The 22,293-nt window shown below is 27.5% G+C and overlaps 1 protein-coding gene across 1 annotated transcript in view; it reads left to right on the top strand.

The window, feature by feature from the left end:
• Positions 1 to 220: 220 nt before the first annotated feature.
• LOC111636130 (laminin subunit alpha-like) overlaps positions 221 to 22,293 on the top strand; it is a 111,944-nt gene continuing 89,871 nt past the window's right edge. The window contains exons 1-9 of the mRNA XM_023381308.1: positions 221 to 461; positions 3,214 to 3,337; positions 4,426 to 4,577; positions 4,864 to 5,085; positions 5,515 to 5,961; positions 7,289 to 7,459; positions 11,438 to 11,638; positions 15,314 to 15,443; positions 18,457 to 18,785. Of these exons, the coding sequence (XP_023237076.1) occupies positions 3,277 to 3,337; positions 4,426 to 4,577; positions 4,864 to 5,085; positions 5,515 to 5,961; positions 7,289 to 7,459; positions 11,438 to 11,638; positions 15,314 to 15,443; positions 18,457 to 18,785 (1,713 nt within the window). The 5' untranslated portion in view covers positions 221 to 461; positions 3,214 to 3,276. The remainder of the gene's footprint in view (positions 462 to 3,213; positions 3,338 to 4,425; positions 4,578 to 4,863; positions 5,086 to 5,514; positions 5,962 to 7,288; positions 7,460 to 11,437; positions 11,639 to 15,313; positions 15,444 to 18,456; positions 18,786 to 22,293) is intronic.

The following is a 22,293-nucleotide window of genomic DNA, read 5'->3' as shown; positions in this document are numbered from 1 at the left end:
AAAAACTTTGGGAGGCCCTTTTGCAATTTGGCATGTATGCATGGTTTTTTTAGACAAACAAATAATTTTATTCACAAAGACAATTTGACTGGTAGCAAGTGAGTTTTAGTAAAACAAGATCATGCTGTATGATAATATATATTAAATTTTATGAAAAATATAATTAATATTTAATAAAATAAACTTTTTATGTACATTTCGTAGATTGTGGTTGTAATATTGGTGGCTCCGTAAATAATAACTGTGATAAAAATTCCGGACAGTGTGCATGCAGACCACGCATCAACGGTCGACAGTGTGATAAGGCACTCCAGACTCATTATTTTTCAACCCTGTATCAACATCAGTTCGAAATTGAAGATGGACGCACTCCAGCTAATACTCAAGTTAGATTTGGATTCAATGAAAATATTTTTCCTGGCTATTCTTGGAGAGGTTATGCAATATTTTCTGAAATTCAGGTTAGTAACTTGAGAATAATAGAAAATCCAAATCTTTAAAATAAAAAGTCTTAAAGTTTTTTATTTTTCTTGTAAAGTTATTTTTATATTACTGTAACAGTTTTGATTTGAATAGTATTAATTTTTTATTAAAATTATATTGTTAATTATTCATATTTCTATTATTTTAAACATTCCTGATCATTACTTTTCTGACTATTTGATTAATGTTTTGTTTAATAGCTGTTATCCAATCTTGTTACATTTTAAAATATTATGAAAGACTCAATGACATGTTGTTTAAACTCTTTATCTCAGATTTCTTTATCATAGTGTTGTAATAATTTCAGTTTAGAATAGAGCTTTTTTTAAACTTTTTCCATTTGAAACACACTTTTATCAGAGAAAATTTTACATAGCACTTGGTATATCGATGTATAACATAGATATAATAAATCATAAAACAGTTTATTTCAAAAAATCACTTATGGCTGCTGCTATTTTCGTTGTGTATTTGTCTCTTTAATCCGATTTTCAGTTCGGTAGACTATCATATACAGCATTCAGGTTATGAACTTCTTTTATTGGTTTGTCATATGCATTTCGGACTCAATTGTAATTTAAGTCCCTCTTCAGTACAAACTCAGATTCTGTTTTCTAAAAACCTCGATGTATAATTGGTAACATTGGAAAAGATTAAAAATACAGCCATTTAAAAAATATGTAGTTGAAGTGTTTTTTAAATGGCTGTATTTTTAATCTTTTCCAACGTTACCAATTATACATCGAGGTTTTTAGAAAACAGAATCTGAGTTTGTACTGAAGAGGGACTTAAATTACAATTGAGTCCGAAATGCATATGATAAACCAATAAAAGAAGTTCATAACCTGTATATGATAGTCTACCGAACTGAAAATCGGATTAAAGAGACAAATACACAAAGTTTATTTCAAAACCATTTTTATGTTATATGTATTATTTTACTATTTATTACCATTTATTAAAGACAAAAGGAAATTTGCATAATAATGATATGGATGTGCTTGTTTATTTTTACATAAAGAATTAAATCTTGGTTAAATATTTGATACTGTAGGATGCAAGCCATCTTCAATGCTTTTCAGAATTGACTGATATTTTAATTTTGTAATCATTAATTCCAAGAAACATAAAGATGTATGTAGAACTTCTGTTGTCAAATTTTCCAGGACCATTTTGGTTTAGATTATATATTATAGGGACTGTTTATTTTGAAAGTGGTATAAGTCCATTTTTTTCTTTTTTCAAGATGTTTAAAGGTTTTCATTTTAGTCAATTCAAAAATATAAATAAAGTGTACTAAGTTCAGCAATGTTTCTATGAATTTAGAAGTAAGTTGATTACATAAATGACTTATATGTGAATTTAACTTAACAAATATATTTTTTGGGGTTGTAAATGGACTTGCATCAGTTTTATAATTATTGAACCGTAGAAGTCATTAAATTTCAATTATCTAAAATTCAATTTCATTTGAAATACATTGTGTTTTATTTTGATTTTATTTATAAATAATAACAAGAAATAAAATAATGATGTTTATTTTCAGCATTAAAAATATTTACTTACTGTTAAACTATTTTATGATAAGTTTATCATTATTACGAGCTTAACATTAGATATTGCTTTTCATTTAGGCTTGTTATCTGGATTTTTTTTCATTCCATCTATTTTCATTCCATTAAATTGTGCTTTTGTTGGTAAAATTTATAGTTTTACTCCTCTTATAAGAAGTAAATGATGTCCACAATGGAAGGGAGAGAAAGGATTACAATAAGTTGGACAAGGGGGAGGGGTTGACATCAGTGGACATCTGTTTATTTCATTAAATTTTATACAGTGTATTATATTTATTTCAAAACTTCTTGAATGTTTCATTTCTACTTATGCTAGCTATCATTCATAAAGTGTTAAAGGTTTTAAGGGGGATCGAGTTTTGTGGACGTTCGAAGGGGGTTATGAAACCTTGGACAAACTAGGACAATAGGGGAGAGAGAGTAAAAATTTCAAGAAAAATATGATGTAATTTATGATAGCCTCTAAGTGTTTAATTAGACTGTGGAAAATGAACTTACACCATTTTCATAATCAATGATTATGCAATGTCATTTACTGACAAATTTTCAATTGGCTAAAGCATATGTTTATTTTAAAATACTAAGTGTGAATTGTTTAGAAATAAAAAGTTCACACTAAATTATACATAAATTATGTGATTTCTCAATTTTTTCCAAAAATGAACTTATACCTTTTCAAAATAATCAGTCCATATATTTATTTATATACTATATTATGTCTTATATATCATGAATTTAATAGTGAATATCATATGCATAAAATTTTAAGTTTATTTAAAATTTCATTATAATCTCTTTATATTTGACCTCAAATTCTTGGTACTTCTAATATTTAGAATTTTTTAATTACCAGTTAACTAGTTCTCTTAAATCTTTTCCTTTGTTCAGTGTCTCATCAGAGTTTAAAGCTATACAATTCATACTTTTTTATTAAATAAAGTGTTTGTATCTAAGCTAACAAATAACTTTTTTCTTTTTCAAAATTTTCAAGCTTCTGGAATGGATTCCTTCCAATAACACATAATGATTAGGTATTTTATTTTGTAGATGATTAAGCTTTAATACATAAAATATATTTTTGTGTTATTAAACAAATTTATTTCATTCAAGTTTAAAAAATATTTTACTTATTTGTAATTTTTTTCTGCATGTTTAGAGAGAGATTTTATTGGATATATATGTTGAAAAATCAAGCTTATATCAAATTATTTTCCATTATATGAGTTTTGGTGGAGAAAATGTTATGGGTACCATTACATTTACGCCTGAAGGCTTTTCAGGTGAGTTTATTTATATTAATCTAGAGAAACATAAACTATAATTTGAACAATGTACACAAAAGTGATATAGATGTAATAATTCTTATTTTATAGTTTGAGTACTTGAAATCAAAATTGTATGAAACAAAATNATAGATAGCATCGCTGCAATACCATATGATATGTGGCATTCCGATTTTATTGTTCCTCAATCTCAATGCATTAAGAAGGATGGTAAATGCTTAGAAATAAAATTTCCTCCAGTTCCAGATGCCACAAAAGTAAGATATTCTTCATTTCCATAATATTAATTTTAATTTATTTAAAAACAATAAATTCTTCATGTTGTTATTTTTATTAAATTATACATTTAACATAATAGTGACAGAAAATGATACAAATTAGTATTAAGAACCAATGTACACAAAAGTGATATAGATGTAATAATTCTTATTTTATAGTTTGAGTACTTGAAATCAAAATTGTATGAAACAAAATGAATCAATTTGATTTACACAGTTGTATTGAATTAATAGGAGATGAAGGATTTGTTATTGAAAATTTCTCTTATTTTTAAATGCATATTTTACATTACATTAGGTTGTATACATTTATTCACTATAAAATTCATTCTGTTTAATTCCTTTTGTTTTGATTCTTCAAATGCACAATAAATTCTTATGTTTCAGTTTGTAATTTTGTTTAATTTTAAGTGAAATATTAAAGAAATGAAAAGTTATTAATATATATATATAATAAATCGTTGGATTAACATTTAAATTGCTAATTTATTTTCTATATATATATATATATTGAAAAAATCAGTTATCTATTAGAAAAATTCACATTCAGTTTAATTTGTGTAGCTATATACATTTTAGATGTTGATCAATGTTTTTATTTTAATTATGGTGAAATATTTAATGTTTTTCATGTAGAATACATTTTATAAACATTACTAGTTCAATTTTAAAAGATAAAGAAACTTTTATATGTTTTATGAATAATGAAAAATTCAAATAATTTAATAAATACACAAAAATTTTTATCCAGACAGATACAAATATTAATCAGAATTCTAAAAGTTATTTATGTTTTATTTATTTTAGATATTCAACAGAGTAGTGATATGGTATTTGAAGCAACTACTCAGCCAAGATTAATGAGAGTCGCTGGAAAACAGGGATTGACGGCAGCCCCTTTCGTTCTTAATCCCGGTCGATGGACAGTATCCATTAGAGTGGAAAATCCTTTATTTTTGGTATGTTTATTATATTATTGGATATATAAATACCATTTTATCTGTTGTAGATAACTTAATTTTTCTGTAAAAAAAATAGATACAACTGTTTGGAATAGGGATTAGATGATGATTAATTAAAGATTATCAACTATTTTTGTATATTTTAATTAGAAATTCTACACCAGAAAATCAGATTAAACCATAAAATTTAAAAAAAAAACTATTTCTCTATTTTGTATCTATTAATATAAATGCTGAAAATATTTTAAATATTTATATAATAATTTAAAATTTGTTTTAATAGGATTATATGGTTCTTCTACCTCAAGCATATTACGAAGCTACATTATTACAAGAGGCTATAAATATTCCGTGTGAGCTCGGTCAAGAGAATGAATCTTGCAGACATTTTAGATATCCATTAATACCCGAAGAATCGTCCGTTGTGAGAGGAGAAGCGGGTTACGTTGCATTCGATGATCAAAGAATTCGCACCCAGTTATATCAAGATGAATATATTATAGAAGTAATGGCTAAATTTGATACATTTTTCAAGCATAGTTATATTTAACATATTTAAGATAAATTAATTATTAAGTAAAATAATTTGTTACAAATTTACTGAAAAGTAATAAAGAATTAGATGTAGTTCTAATTCTCTTTGCACTTGACTTTATGCCAAAAAATGAAATATAATGTAAATTAAAATGGCTAAATTAATATTAGCCATTTTAATTTGTTTTTATTTATTTATTTTGCTTAAAGTTCAATTTAATTTTTTATTTACCTTTTTGTTACTTTCTATTGAAACTGTACAATATATATTCTTAAATTAAAATGTTTCATTAAGTGAATATTTTACAAAGTAGAGTTAAATAGCAATATTTTTTAAAATTAAACATTTTATGGATTAAATTTTATTTTTGACAATTACATTTTCATATATTATTTATAGGAGCTTGAAACAGAAGAAATGGCATGGTTAAATAGTGATCAAACATCTCTCCATTTGGATATGCGTGTAAGCAAACCGGGAGAATACGTATTTGTTATTATTTATTATACTCCAGAAAATGTCGAAACTGCAAACGTCATGGTTGAATTGTCGACGACAAATAAAATGGATAAAGGAATTGCAGTTTTGTATGAATGCACTTATTCTTTCCTTTGTAGGGAAGTCGTAATGCAAGCTGATGGACAGATTGCCATATTTGACATTGACTCTAATTCCCTTAATCTGCAATTAACTATTGGAAATAATTCCAATGTGATTATAGATAGCATCGCTGCAATACCATATGATATGTGGCATTCCGATTTTATTGTTCCTCAATCTCAATGCATTAAGAAGGATGGTAAATGCTTAGAAATAAAATTTCCTCCAGTTCCAGATGCCACAAAAGTAAGATATTCTTCATTTCCATAATATTAATTTTAATTTATTTAAAAACAATAAATTCTTCATGTTGTTATTTTTATTAAATTATACATTTAACATAATAGTGACAGAAAATGATACAAATTAGTATTAAGAACTACTATAAAATAAACAGATGTAGTGTTTTAAATGTTTAGCATATATTAATGCTTACTCAAAGGTGTATCAAAAAATAAATTTACAAAGCTGATTTGTCATCACAACTAGAACAAGTATAATTAAATATATTTTAAAAATATATTTAATTATACTTTAAATAATATATTTAATATATGTAATTAATTTTACTGCAGTAGTAATGTATATTTAGGAATACATTTATATACTGAACATACTAGTGTATAGTCTATACACTAATATGTAAGTGCACTGAATTCCACTGATTTATGTTCATAAGATATGCATATAATAAAAATCAAGAGTTGACTGTTCAAGATGATAGCTAGTTCAAGATAGCTCATATAAACATTTAATTAAGTATTTGGTTTCTTGCTAGTCTTGGTAGCAGGGTTCTGTTAACTGAAAGAAATACTCTTATCATCTTAACAGCTTTTCTTCATGATAATTAAGAATAGTTTGAATGCATTATCATACATTCCTACTCTTGTAATAATTTCTATCACTTTCTATTGTTGAAGAAATTTTGCTGGAATATGAAATGCATTTCATTTTAAAGATATGAAACTTGCTATGAAGAAATTACTTTTCAGATAAATTATAACTGATATTTCAACAGCAACAGTTATTCTTCATGATTTTTCTTAAAGTATTCAATGACAAGCATAACTTGATCTTTTTTTTTTTTTTTTTTTTTAATTTTTAGTAAATCTGTAACATTTCTACAATTCATTCTCATTAATTTTATTTTGCATCTTTTAGTAAATAATAATAAATTATCTTATCATTTATCTAAATATATATATTTTCATATACATCAATTAACTTTTCAATTCTTAATTACTTTTTTACTATATAGTTTATTATACATTTTTTGCTAATCATACTTAAAATTTGCTTTTATTTTAATAAATAACTTTTTACGATCTAATAATATAAATCAGCAAATTAAATATAGGTATATGTGAGATATAAACTTAGTTTAATTTTGTGTATTTTAGATGAGTACAAAGTAATTTACTGTTTATTTATAATGCATAGATAAAATCCTGATGTATGACATAAGTTTTCCACAAAGTAACAAACAATTTTAAATAAATAATTTTCAAACATTAATAAGCTCACAAAATTTAATAATATAAGAATTTGAACATGTTCTATTTAAATATTTCAGATAGAGTTTGAAAGTGGATTTAATGAAGAGCGAATAGCTTCTGATCTGCCAGTCACAATCTTCGATAAAGATGCCAAATTAATCTATTTAAATTATTCTGACGCCATGGTTGACATTCAAGGATCAGTACCGGATACTGGAAAATACGTATTAGTTGTTCATTATTATCAGGTAAATTAATAAAGTTTACAGTTTAAATTTAGAGGTAACAAAATGATAAAATATATTCACTAACAAATTGATTACTGATTATTTAAACTAATTTTAATTAAAATAGTTACAGATCCTTTTGTTATGTAGCTTTAAACATAAGTAATTACTCTTAAAAAATAAAATTGTTTAGCTTCATCTTTATTATGTTCATCTTTTTGACAACAAATATAACAAACAGACAAAAATATAAAAAAAATTATTTTCACTTTCAGGATATCAAATCATTAATTAATCAGCTTGAACAAGATATTTTGAACAAATTATTTTTAAATACATCTTCACTGTTTATATAAAAGAAATATGCTTTAAATGCTTTTTAGAAAACAAAATTGAGTTTCAATTGAAGTTACTAGACTAATTCAACATCCTTTATTCAATTTTTTACTCTGATACTTTCTGAACAAAGAATGTTGAATAGTATTGTGTTTTCTAAAAAGTATGAAATGAATATAGACATGGTTCCAAATAACGAGAAGTATGGTTTGTAGATTAAAAGTAATGTTTATATTAAAGTTTCTTCAAGTATTTATATTATTCTAAACTTCTAAAATTTATGCAATACTTTATCTATCATTTTTGTTTAATTTAGTAAAAGTTATTTTATTTTTTGTTTAACATTAGAAATAAAAAAACTAGTTAAATGCTTCAATTTACAGTAATAAAAAGTTAATTTTTAAACTTGAAAAATCTCACAAATACTATGAAGTGACAAAAAATCTCGTATGTTTTATGTTTTTATTGCTAATCAAAACTTTCAACTATGCCATACAATATATTGCTACGTTTGATACAATCGTGTTGACTAAAAATTAAATATGATGATCCATTTCTGGAAAATTAGTGTTTCGAGTGAATATTTAAATTAAATATAATTAAAATGTGTACATAAGAGAAAATTAAAAATTATTTACAAATAATTGGTATGATTTTAATTGACTCTTTTTAGATCAGAGGTGTCCAACCTTTTTGTTTCTCTGGGCCACATTAGAAGAAGTCATGGAGTTTTGGACCACAAGTATATTTTGGCCCAATCCTTAAATATATAAGCATATTTAAGGAATAACATGTCTAGATTATAGTAATAAGTATTAAAAGTTCACCACAAAAAAGAATATTTTTAAAAATTACTTCTACAGACACTTTTAATTTTTATTTAGAAATAGATAAATTCATTTATTATAAAGGAGAGAAACAAACAATTTATTTGAAAAACACAAATATTTGTTTTATTTGAGTCTCTAATTAATAAAACAACAGCGAAACACCATTTTAAAGTGCATTTTTATTCAACTAATATATTTATAAATAATATGTAGCCTAGAGGTGTCCAACCCGCAGCCCACGGGCCGCATGCGGCCCAAGACAAGTTCCAATGCGGCCCAGTAAACGTGTAAACAAAATCGACAAAATGTTTTAATTTTTTTATTATTTATCTATTTCAATGGCATAAACTCAAAAAAGAAGTTTCACAAAGCCGTAAACCTTTATTCATATTTTATTTTTGAATGGAAAGGAAATATTTTCAAATACTTGGAAATGTGGGACTGAGGAAGGATTACTAAATAAAGCTGGAGTTGTGACTCAAAGGATTATAGACCCAAATTTGGGAAAAGGAGGGAAAGATAAGAAAAAACAAAAGATGTAGTAGTGAGAAAGGTTAAATAGATCTTCTGTTGACTCTTAATTTTCCAGCCTTTCTCACTTTTTTATCTTTTGTCCTTTCTCTCCTTTCCCTGTATTGGGTCTATAATCCTTTGATTCACAACTACAGCTTTATTTAGTATTTTTTCCAACATTGCGCCAAATGTGGCTACTTTTTTTTGTTTGACGTAAAAAATATCATTTGGCGCTTTGGCCACTTTTTGGGCTACATATTATTTATAATTATATTAGTTGAATAAAAATGCACTTTAAAATGGTGTTTCGTTGCTTTTTATTAATTAGAGACCCAACTATTACAAATATTTGTGTTTTTCAAATAAATTTCCGTTTGTCTCTTATAATAAATGAATTTATCTATTTCTAAGTAAAAATTGAAAGTGTCTAGTGTCTGTAGATGTAATTTTTTAAAATATCCTTTTTCTCAATAAAGTTTTAATACTTATTATTATAATTTAGACATGTTAATCCTTAAATATACTTGTATATTGGGCCACAAGTATATATTATATGTACTATACTTGTGGCCCAAAACTCCTTGACTTCTTCCAATGTGGCCCAGAGAAACAAAGGTTGGACACCCCTGATGTAGCCCAAAAAGTAACCAATGTGACAACTGATATTTTTTACATCAAAATAATAAAAAGGTAGCCAAATCTTGCAATGCTGGAAGGAATACTAAATAAAGCTGGAGTTGAAACTCAAAGGATTATAGACCCAAATGAGGGGAAAGGAGAGAAAGGACAAAAGATAAAGAAGTAAGGAAGGTTGGAAAATTAATTAAGGGTCCATATTTGCATAACAGAAGGTCTATTTAACCTTTCTTATTACTTTTTATCTTTAGGCCTTTCTCTCCTTTCCCTGAATTTGAGTCTATACTCCTTTGAGAGCCAACTCCAGCTTTATTTAGTATACCTTGCTCATTCACACATTTCTAAGTATTTGAAAATATTTCTTTTCCACTCAAAAATAAAATATGTATAAAGGTTTACAGCTTTGTGAAACTTCTTTTTTGAGTTTATACCGTTTACATAAATAAATAAATAAATAATAAAAAAAAATGTCAGTTTTGTGTACATGTTTATTGGGCCGCAGGTTAAACACCCGTTTTAGATGATTGGGGGAATAATTAAAAGAAGAACCTCAGCTTATTTTTAAAATTAGAACATTGACATTTTGAATGATTTCTAGTTTTACATTTTAATTTTTACATGCATAACTTTGCATTGACTTTTGCTGTATAATTTAATAGTTCTTAAATAAAATAAGTAGATTAAATTATTAATTATTATTATTTTAAATTAATTATAACTAGACATAATTACATAAATATTAGCATAAACAGATTTTACCAGTGTAAAATATGTTTATTCTAATATTTATGTAAAATCTGCTAAAAGTTTTAACCTTTCTCACTAATTCTGATGAAATGTTCTTGATAATACATCTAATTTTAATATGTAAAAAATATAAATATCATATTTTATATGATACGAAATACAACTTTTATTGAGAAAAGGCTCAAAAAATTATATGTGAAGTTTCAATCTCCCATAGGCTAGTGAATTTCCCAAATGGCTTTCAATAGGTTACATGTAAATTACTAAGTACTTTTTCTAAATATTCTGTGCTGAAAGGGGATGCATCTTATATGCCACAAAATATGGTAATTTTTATGTTTTGCTAATAATTAAAGAATGGATGTCTGATAATTTTATCAAGGAACAGTTTCTATTCTGACAAATGGAAGATTTGTGACATAATTCTAGACTTTACTGAATTTTGATAGTTTCTGACTTAAAAGTTGAATTCTTTTAAAACTCAAATCATCAAATAATATAATTAATAAAAGTGTGATCCATTATGTATAATACAAAAAAAAATAATGTACCAGACAAAGAACTAACGAAAAGTAGTGCGTAAGAGTTTCGCAATGCTATGGGTCAGACTGATGACATTGACTGGATCAGCTGTACTTGTTGTATCATTGACTTAGAGTCATCAAAGTTTTTGCACTACTACTTACAAATTTGCCTTTCATTTGATCACCAAGAGATCATTTAATATTATTTAGAGATTTTTAAATCTTAATTGAATTTTACTTATGATTTTATTGCTGAAAGAAAGGTGCCATTTTTTAAGATAAAAAATAAAATATTGTGAAAGTACATAAAAATAATGAATGATGACAAATTAAATGGTAGAGAAATTATCTGGCATTTTTTATTATATATTATTTAATAATTTATTTACTAAAAATTATGTACTTTAATGCAGCCAGACCATCCAAGTTTCGAAATGGACGTGATAATTCAAAATGGACAATTTTATGAAGCAGTTCTTCCCATTAAACACTGTCCAGACAGCTCAGGCTGTCGAGCCGTGGTGAAAGAAAAAATTACAAGCGATGTGTCTTTCCAAATATTAAAGAATTTTGTACTGACTTTGAAAGAACCAAATCACAAGAGTGTATGGGTGGTAAGTGAGATTTCATCGTAATTAAATAAAATTTTAAAAAAAATTTAATTTCTTTTTGTAAACTTCTGTAATTAGAAACTCTTTTCTTCTAGAACGGGCATGGGCAGCTTTTCCATAGTTTAAGGACTGTGAGAAGCTGTTTTGATGCCATTTATAGTGTTAAGACTCTTGTTCACTGGACGGATGAACTTATTGTAAATTACTTATGATAGAAATACACTTAAGGTTTTGATAGTATAAGGACTTAAGGAAAAGTTATGAAGGACTGCAAGTTGCCCATATTTGTTCTATAAAATATTTTAATCAATAAATTATATTCACTAGATATAATATTTTAAGATAAATATAATTTCTGATTTTATTTATTGATATTTTAAAGTTTTAATAATAGATAATAGATCAACTGCACTGTTGAAAAGATCCCTGTTAGGCATTTTGAAGTCATCGTGTCACTCAAATAATTGGTTATAGATAATTACAAAATTTATATATACTGCTTTGATACCAAATTACTCACAGTCATATGATTTTAAAACAAAACCCACACAAACACATTATTTAATGCACACAAACAGTTCAAATTACAGTATGGTGATTTGAAAACATATTCCATAATTAGTCCTCAATAACTTATATCTGTAACTTTTCACTTAATTAGCTGATATTAGTATGAAAGAGCAATGCCAAAGTTGAGCTTTATTTATTTCAGTTTGTCTACTCAAAAATCAATTTTACAAATGATTTAATTTAACTCAACAGAAATATAAACAAAATTGTGAATATGCTGATAAGTTTAACCTGCATAACAGGTCTAGAATGATCTTTTGGGAATGGAGGAAAGAATAAAAGAAAGAATTATCTTTCTGTTAAAAGCAATTCAACTGCTTAACAGAAAAATGCTCTATCCTATGATAAAGATAACCAACCTGAAAGTTTCAATGTTCAGTCATTTTTTTTCAATTGTCTATTTAGTCTTATTTCCTCTTTACTTTCCTGGCTGTTATAGACTATAATAGAATGAAAGTATGGCAATCAGTCAAATTTTGATTTCTCCCAGGTTTTTGCATTACTTAGTGTTTTGATATTTGAAAAAGCCCAAAAATGTAAAACAACCCTTAAAATTCTTTGTGCATGTGTGCAGGCATGTTCATTCATATGCATAGGCATAGCTATTTTGCATTGTAAATCAGAACTGGATGAACCAAATATTTTGAAACCAGATAGGATTATTTCTATATATGGGGTATTGATGTTCTTAAGTTTTGATAATTAAAGGTCAAGGGAATGGGAAGCTAGAGGAAGGTCATATGGACCAGACTTAATGAAAGTTTTACTTATTATTAACATTTACAATTTCTTTGAAAATGCACTCCTACTCCAAAAATAAGCCTTTTGCCTTTATTACAATATTTAAAAATATAAAAATTATTTTTTCATAAGATCTCATAACTGATGGCACACACATAATTTTATAAATTTTGAGTGCTGGGAAAGTTGTATGAGAGCCCTTGCTGACTTTTTGAACTTGCCTTTTCACTTTTCCAACTGTTATATAAAACAGAAAGAATGTATGGTGATCAGTCAAAAAATAACCCTTTGAGATTTCTACATTTTTGGACTCGGAGGACATTGAAACATTGAGGAATGCAAAAAAAAAGTGGGATATTTTCTTTATGTATGCATGTTTCCAGTGTGTATGTGGAGCACAATTTTGTTCATCCACTTTGAAGCTTAATAACTCCTGTGTTTTTATTGAAAATGTCTGAAATTTTGCAGGAAGGTTTGTTATTAGGAGGATTTATGTTGTTACATTTTGGTGGTTAAAGGTCAAGGGATTTGGGATATAGAGAGGGATCATATAGTGTTGCCACCAGGCCAGTTTTCACCCAGACAAGCCGGTTTTTAAATTCATGGTCTGGATTGATTAATAATTTTCATAGAAATTATGATAAAACAAAATAAATTTATAAAAATATTTGCAACTATTTTATTTTAATGGTTATATACTTTAACTTCACACACCCTCCCAAACTTATCCTTATCTTATCCCTAGGCTAAGAGTGACAGAAAATGTACTTTTAAAATTCTAATTTGCAAATATCTCTGGTAAATATTAGGGGTACATTCGTAAAATGAGTTAGTCAGTCAAAAAAGTAGTAGTCTCACTCAGTGTGCATGCTCTGCAGTGATGACATTTTGAATGACACTTTAATGAAGTTCATGAAGGAAAGAGTTATTTACTTCGTTAAGAAAATGGTGCCTGGTGATATTGATGTTTTTAAATCTACTTGAGGGTTTAAATTATGGATTAAAAGGTGAAATGATAGAAATAACTGCCCACTCGAAGCAATCTAAGAAAAATATTTTGTGTAAGGCTGCATTACCAACATTCATATCTTCAATTTTAGAAATGGCCATTTTTGTTATAAACAAATCAATCAAAAAGTTTAACGAAGTAAGAATAACAATGATGTCATTCTCATTTAACTCATTAGACTTCACGAACATACCCTAGGTCTGTTCCAACACACAAATCCCTAACTGGTTTAAAACTGGCATGTGCATTATTCAGTTCTTGGCTGTAAAATGACATTGTGCATGCCTCATATGGTTTCAAATTCAAACCAGTCAGGGACTTGTGTTGGAACAAACCTATTGTTCGGGTCAGCAATTTTTAAAGGTGGCAACACTAGGATCATGTGTCATATCTAGAGTGAGGTCAGACTTAAGGAAGATTTTTATTTGTAATTAGCATTTACAGTTTTTTTTTTTTTATTTTTATAAAACTCAACTCTACCCTCAAAATTAACTTTTTTGCCATTTTGTAATAATTAATAATATAAACAGTTTTTAATTAAAATTTTATAACAGAAGGTGCCACACACAATTTTAACTTTTGCTGGATTTTTTTCAATAGTGTTATCAATGTATCAAACTCTGCATCACAATGTTTTCATCACTAACACAAAAATCCGTATTTGATGGTACAAAAAGTAATTTTTTTGGCACATATTTGATCATTATATACTAGTGAGAACTGGAAATTATCTCTTGGCTACATTAGTAGTAACTTATTCTGCCAAAGGGTGCACTCTAGTAGATACATACATAAACTAAAAAAGAAACTTCTAGAATGAGAAAAAGAGGAAAAACTAATTATCTTGATAGGTCACAACAGCATACTTCATTCTGATCCTTCCATACAATCATGCAAATATCTAAAAACAATGCTGTTATGTAGTACTGTTTATTTTATATTGTAATATTTCTTTGTATTGGTCTTTACTTAGACAAAAGACTAAAGTATGTTTACAATCCAAGAATGAATGAAAAGCATAATCTGGATATATTTTAGAACTGATTCTATATTTATAGAAATGTTAAAAATTATAATTTCTCATATATAAAAATTAAAGAGTGCACAAAAAAATGTGTTTAAAAATCATCATGTTTCTAAAAACAGAATATTTAAGATTGATACGAATTGACATATCTGAATCTTTAAAAATAATCATATTTCTTATTAAGAAAAGCACATAATACATAATAATGTAGAAAATTTTATCATGTAGAGGTGTCTTCACAATATAATTTATTGTATATAATTTATATTAACTTATATTCAAATTTATTATAATTAATAGTTAATTTTATTTAATTATAATTCTTTTATAGGATTATGTTTTAGCTATTCCAAGTTCTCAATATGATGAGAGTTTGCTTCATCCTCTTCCTCAAGATAAAGCTGGAAAGTTTATTACTAACTGTGGTCAGAATAATTTTTATATAACACCAGATGCTTCAGGTATACCAAAAATTTAATATTTTTATCATAATTCTATCATCAAAATTAACTTTCATTTTATTTTATGACAAATGTCTTCAGTATGTTTTGTGTGTGTGCAAAATAGATGCACATAAACCAATCTGATTTATTAGCTGAAAAGCATAAATTATAGTTAAAAACATAGTTTAAAAAATGTTTATCTGTATTTTTACTGTCAAGTCTTAAATCAATTGAAATGTACAGTTGTTGAATTACTCACAGTAAGTCTATTTACAATTACATATATATAAGATTTATAATATTAAACTAATAGAATAAATGTTCATGACATTGCAATAAACCCTGCTAATTTGGACTAGTACTGACAAAGGTCTAATTTATGAAAGTCTGAGTTAGCAGATTTTTTTCCAGATGCTGTGGAAAATAGAAAGGTGAATATACAGTGTAGTAATATGTTATGATCAGCCCTATTCACCTATGAAAAACAACAAAGTACAAAGCTGTTAGACTAGATGTTGCTTGTTGGAGAGATTAGTAAAAACTAGTTAGACTTGTGTAACTGGTTATATAACAAAGAATCAAAGCTTACACTGTCTTGACTCACGGAAGGTCAGCACTGAAAAGGGAAGAGTGAAACGAGGTCACTGTCTCTAACAGCTCCCCGAGGGGTCAACAGTGCCACCAACCTTTCATTACGTAACGAAAGAACGTTTATAAAACATCGTGACACAATGTGTTGTACATAACAATGTCGTATAACATTTGACAATAATTTCAATCGTTGATTCCAACAAAAGCATCATGGAAGTGATGGAACTTTTGTCATTTCCGGCTAGCTATGTGCATGTATGGTTCTGATATGTTCAACCTTGCTCATTTAACATGTTGAAATCGTTAATATTTTAAAAACCAAAAACAATTATAAAATAAAATAAATAATTATGAGTTATTATTTTACTTTGGATAATGAGGCTAAAGTTGGATGTAAAGGAAAGCTTAAGCAATTTGACCTGGAGTGCCTAATCTGTTAGACATTGAACTACATAATCTCTTTAGCAGTGATACCACAAAAATAGCTCAACTTTCATGATTACTTTGTGGACAGAATCTGTTATTATACAAAGAAATTGTTTAAAAACTACAAATCATTTGACTATTATAATTATTTAGTAAGTGAAAAAGTACACAAAGTATGGTGGTACACAGTAAAACGTGGCATGGCATACTAAAAGGAAAAGCACAAGGTGGAAAGAGTTTTAAAACATTTCATCATCATGTATATACATTGCAAGCAAGTGAAATTTGTGGCAATATATGTTAGCAAGAGAGGAAATGTGATGACTTAAGATTACATTCACGTAATCTAAATGATAACCAATAATTTGTATTAAAACATACTTAACTCAAATTAAATAACAAAAATGTATTAATATATTATATATTATACTATTAATGATTAATGTAATATTTATTAATAATAGGTAGCTAGTTAATTAAAAATAATAAAATAATAATTAAAATTCTGGTTTTTATATCAAAACTGAAAATAAAATCGAAATTAATTAATTAATTTTTAATTTTAATCAAAGCAATTGAAACACAATATTTTGGAAAATGTGGATAAAGTATTTGTTGTCTGTCTTGATTGATTTGGTTATATTTCATCCAGGCAGAGCCAAGTCTCTATTTATGGCACTATATGTAAAGTGTTAGTTTCAGTTTCAATTGGCGGTGACAAAACATTTTGCTTTTAATATATATTACAATATAATAATACATATAATAGATAATATATACATATTATCTATTATATGTATTATTATATTGCATTTATAGGCATTTTTATGCTTTAAATACAGCTAAAAAGATTTTTAAAAAGCTTTGTTTTGGGAATCGGGAACGAATTAATCCATTTTATAGTTTCTTACGGAAAAATTTGTTTCGGTTGTCGAACAACTTCTAGAAACGACTCAAGTTNTCGTCCACAAGCTCCTTGAATAATGTGTAGAATTCTCCTTCTTTCTTTCGTTTTACATTCATGGGATGAACAGCAAACCTTCTTTTTTTTAGTTGCTTTTCTACACAACCTGATTCTTCTTCTTCTAGTAAAATTGCCATCACGGCTAGTTCTTCTATCGAAAATTTTCGGAACATGGTTCGCGCGTGCACTCCCTACTATGCCTGAAGGCGTCTGTGCATGCTGGGTTGTAGATGTGAAAACTATTGTCTGTGCCGTGTCTGCCACGTTACGTGCTGGCCACGCTACGTGCCTGTAGATATGAATGAAGCTTAATAATTTATGACATTAATATTACTAAAAAATAGACTGGAGATTAATATTGTATTAGTTTTATTATAAATTGTAATTAGTCCAATAAAGCAGAAATTGGTGTAACTAAAAGTAATTTTAACTAGTAAGAAAAAGAAAATTTTAATCAGTGCATTATTTGTTTATTTTGGATTCAATTTTGATTCCCAAGTCATGCTTAAGATAATTGCATTAATCAAAAATTAACTTTAGATTATAATAGTATTGTTAAATATAATATTTAACTAATTAATATGTTATCTGACAGGAAAGATAGTACAAAAATCATTCTTCCACAAATGTGAACTTCTAAATTTTGTATTTAGTTGATTAAATTATGATATAAACTGATCAATTAAGACAGTGATGCCCAAACTTTTCAATTGGTGGACCAAATATCATAAGTTGTAGATAGATGCACAAATGTTTCATATATTTCATATATACTTAAAGTAGACTTACTGTATTTCTATCATTGATGTGTGAAATATGTTTGTGGGCCAGATTAGCACGTGTCATTGGCAGGATTTGGCCTGGGACACCATTGAATTAAGAAATAAATGCCAACATTCAAAGTTGAGAAAACTGAACTACTCTATAAGTTTATTAGGAACTAATATATAAATTTGTTTTAGTATCAATATGATAAAAACAAACTCTATAAATATTTTTATAAAAATTGTTTATTTAACATAAGATTCAAAAATTACTTTTTATTTACAGAATATTGTAGAGAGTCAACATTTTCTCTTACGTCAGAATACAATAATGGTGCATTGCAATGCAAATGCGATACGGACGGCTCGTACAGTTACGAATGTAACGAGTTTGGTGGACAGTGTAACTGTAGACCCAATGTCATAGGCCGAACTTGTTCTCGTTGTCAGACGGGATTTTTCGGTTTTCCCAATTGCAAACCGTGTAATTGTCCTTCGACTGCCATCTGTCATCCGACCACCGGCCAGTGCATATGCCCTCCGAGAGTAACGGGAGAAAAATGTGACATGTGCATACCTCACACCTATGGATTTGATGCAATTATTGGTTGCGAGGTAAGATAATACACAAATACTTTAATTTTGTGTATTATTGTGTAATTTTAAATTATTGTGTATTGTGTAGAATGAAATGTAAATATTTGCCTAATTAGGACCAATTAAGAAAAATTTTGCAATTGCATTTAAATTTATGTGCAAACAAGTTATTTTTGCAAAGTAATGTTTAGGAACAAATATCACCTATAACATAAGTTAACAAAAACCAACTTTATATCCATTTTTTTATTTTTGATGAATATAGTCATCCCTCACCAACACAAGCTTTTATGTTCAAAAAAAAAAATTGGCATGGTCAGTAAAATTGCAATTGAAAAACATAGGTTATATGGACAATAAGGGATTGGGAAGAAAGATAAACATGACAGTAAATATATGTTACATAATAAAAAATTTAACTTTACTTCAAAAATACAATTTATCAAAAATAACAGTTTATAGCAGTGTTTTTCAACTGCCATTTCATGGACCAGAGCCAATTAATGAAAGAAGTTCACCAGTCTGCAGAAAAATATATGACTGTACAGGTATCTATGCTGGAACAGTTGATTATGGGCGATATTTAAATAGTAATCTAGAGTTACTGTATATACTTTGTTATGTAACTCTAGATAGACATATAAATGTAATAAACAAGCATAATTCATAATTGTGCTTGTTTATTACAAGCATTTAATTGCTGGTTCACATAAAATTATCCCTAATTTTACCAGTCCACAATAAGAAAAAGGTTGAAAAACACTGGCATTTAATTATATAAAGTAAACATTAATTTTTGTTTTAAAATCTGGTATAATATATGATAATCAAAATATTAAATAACATGAAAAGTTATTGTTATTATATAGGGCCTTCCAAAAATTGCTACCATTTCAAATTATTGTAATTATGTTAATTATTATCTGAGAGTGTTGTAATGTGCATTAAAACTTTGGAAAGCTTTATTCAATAGTTTGTGTAAATTACTCACATTACACAATGATGAGTTATTCTGGCTTTATGAACTGTGGGACACAAAACACTTTCTCCATTGTGGAGTTGCCATTTTCATTTATGGGGCTTCCTAAAGGAAGTATAAAACAAGATGTTTGAATGAAAATGGGAGATAAAACTTGGAAAGTTACTTGATTAATTGATGTACAATGAATACTTCTAAAGTAATAATTAACACAATTATAGTAATTAAAAATAATAGAATTAATTTTGGAAGACTGTATTAACATTTTATTTGGAAGACTGTATTATTGATAGAAATCATGTTATTACACACATATGGTTAGGAAAGTTTGTTTATAAAGGATGCCTGAACATATACTAATCTCTGAATAGACACTTTTTATATAATGCTTCTCAACATATAAACATATAAAACCCTTGATCTGGTTATAGTAAGGGAATGACATAAGTCATTATAATTAAAATGAAAAACACATAATTGAGTTATCAATTACTTTTGGGAATTTATTTTCTTTTTTAAAAAGATAGAATGTCTGTATGTTATCAATCAAACTTATTGTAATGAGGTTTGTGGAATGTTAGTCATAAATACAGTTTTTAGAGATTAAACTGTAACATACAAGCCAGTTGCTTTTAATATAGGATATTGTAAAATTTCTTTTCTCTGGTTACTTTCCATACTTCTTGTTTTCTATCATCCCTTTGTTTCATTTTCCATTATGGGATTTTGCTGGAGATGAACTCTTTGGGATTGACCTAGCTATTTCTATGGTACAGATGAAGTTACATTGGATTGGAAGTAGGGAAAATGGTGTAGGGGTGGAGAGGTAAGAAGGATATAAAAAGAGGTAGAAACAAAGAAAAGGCAGATTCTGTAGTTGAAATGTTGAAGAGACCCTACAGAGAAAGAGATGAACTGCAACAAGAAAAAGCAGAAGATAGTATATTTGAGGTGGTTATATTTCAGGAAAAATATATTCCCCAAGCTGCTCAGGAGGCTGAAATTCATATGTCTTTCTTTTGTATTAACTTATTCATTAGAAGTATTTTAACCATATCCTTCATGGTTATATTTTGTTCCTGTTCCTGACTCTTGGGGTACTTACAAAATGTAAGGTGATGAGTATATATATATTTCTTAATAAAACTAATAAAAAATATAAACTCATCTGTTAGTTTAATTAGCTAGTGTTGCTTAAGGTTTTGGGTAATTTATGTAAGTATAATATAAAGTGATTCAAAACTTTTTATACAAAACAAATATTACGATGAGATGCTCTTGCACACATAAGAGATGTTATGTTAACATGTACTGTATTTGCTACAAGATAAACAATGCATTTATAAATGCCCTCAATTAAATAACAACCATAGACTATTTTCTGTGATTTACAAATAGATATTTAATGTGAATTCTTTGTCTACTTATACAGACTTTTGAATCATTCTATGTATTAGATAATGGTCAAAAAATGTATTAGATCAGACTTTTTAAAGGAAATAATAAATCAAAACAAAGGTTTGAATGGACTATCCAAAACAGTAAGGTTAAACTCTTAATACATAATGTAATTTTAAACAATATTTAGTATTGTGCACCACCCTATTAATAAGTTGTAATTCCTTGTCCATTAATGTCTGGGTGGATGGGAGAAGTGCCTCTTCCGAATGAGAGATGTAATAGTGGAATTTACAAAGTGTGAGGGTTGGAAAGCAGTTGTGGGGATATTATGTGGCACCCTGTTGTATCTATGGTGTACTGAAAATAGTAGATCAGAAGATCTATATATTTCTAGATCTAAAAAGGAGATTCTGGTATTTTGTTCTTCCTCCACTGTAAAGTTGATCGAAGGATATATAGAAGCTAACATTTGAATAAAATCATCTAATTCATCTACGGAGCCATTCCATGCAAGCAATATGTCATCTACATATTGTAAATACATGATTGGATAGTGGATAGCCAAAGGGGCATTGAAAATACAATACTCTATAATCCTCATGATGAGATCTGCCAAAATGGGTGAGGGGGAACCCATTGGCACTCCATGGATCTGTTTGTATATTTTGCCATTAAGTTGAAAGTAATTGTTTTCTGTGATGAGAAAAGAGCCTTACGCAAATGTAACACATGTGATACTGGGTATCCAGAGTTAAATAGCAGTGCATTTACAAGCATGATGGCTTCAAAATGTGGCACCAATGGATATAAAGAAATTACATCAATTTTATACAATCGATACAAGCGGGAAGGTTCTTTAATTTAGCAAAGATGTTATATTTAGCATCCATTGCAGCTGTGGTTGCAAAGGTGGAGGGAGAAACTAAAGCTTAATTTATTTTTCTAGAGCTGTCTCTAGGTAGTATGTGGGTTGGGAGCGTTTCTTAACCAATGGTCTTAATGGCCATGCAGGTTTGTGTGTCTTTGCTTCAAAGAACAATCTTGGGCAAGCAACACTATGTGTTACATTTGCGTAAGGCTCTTTTCTCATCACAGAAAACAATTACTTTCAATTTAATGGCAAAATATACAAACAGATCCATGGAG

The sequence above is a fragment of the Centruroides sculpturatus genome, unplaced genomic scaffold (genome assembly GCF_000671375.1).
Source record: "Centruroides sculpturatus isolate CEXI.00-Female unplaced genomic scaffold, Cexi_2.0 scaffold991, whole genome shotgun sequence".
Classification (NCBI taxonomy): Eukaryota; Metazoa; Arthropoda; class Arachnida; order Scorpiones; family Buthidae; genus Centruroides; species Centruroides sculpturatus.
This window is presented reverse-complemented; position numbering and strand designations above follow the sequence as displayed.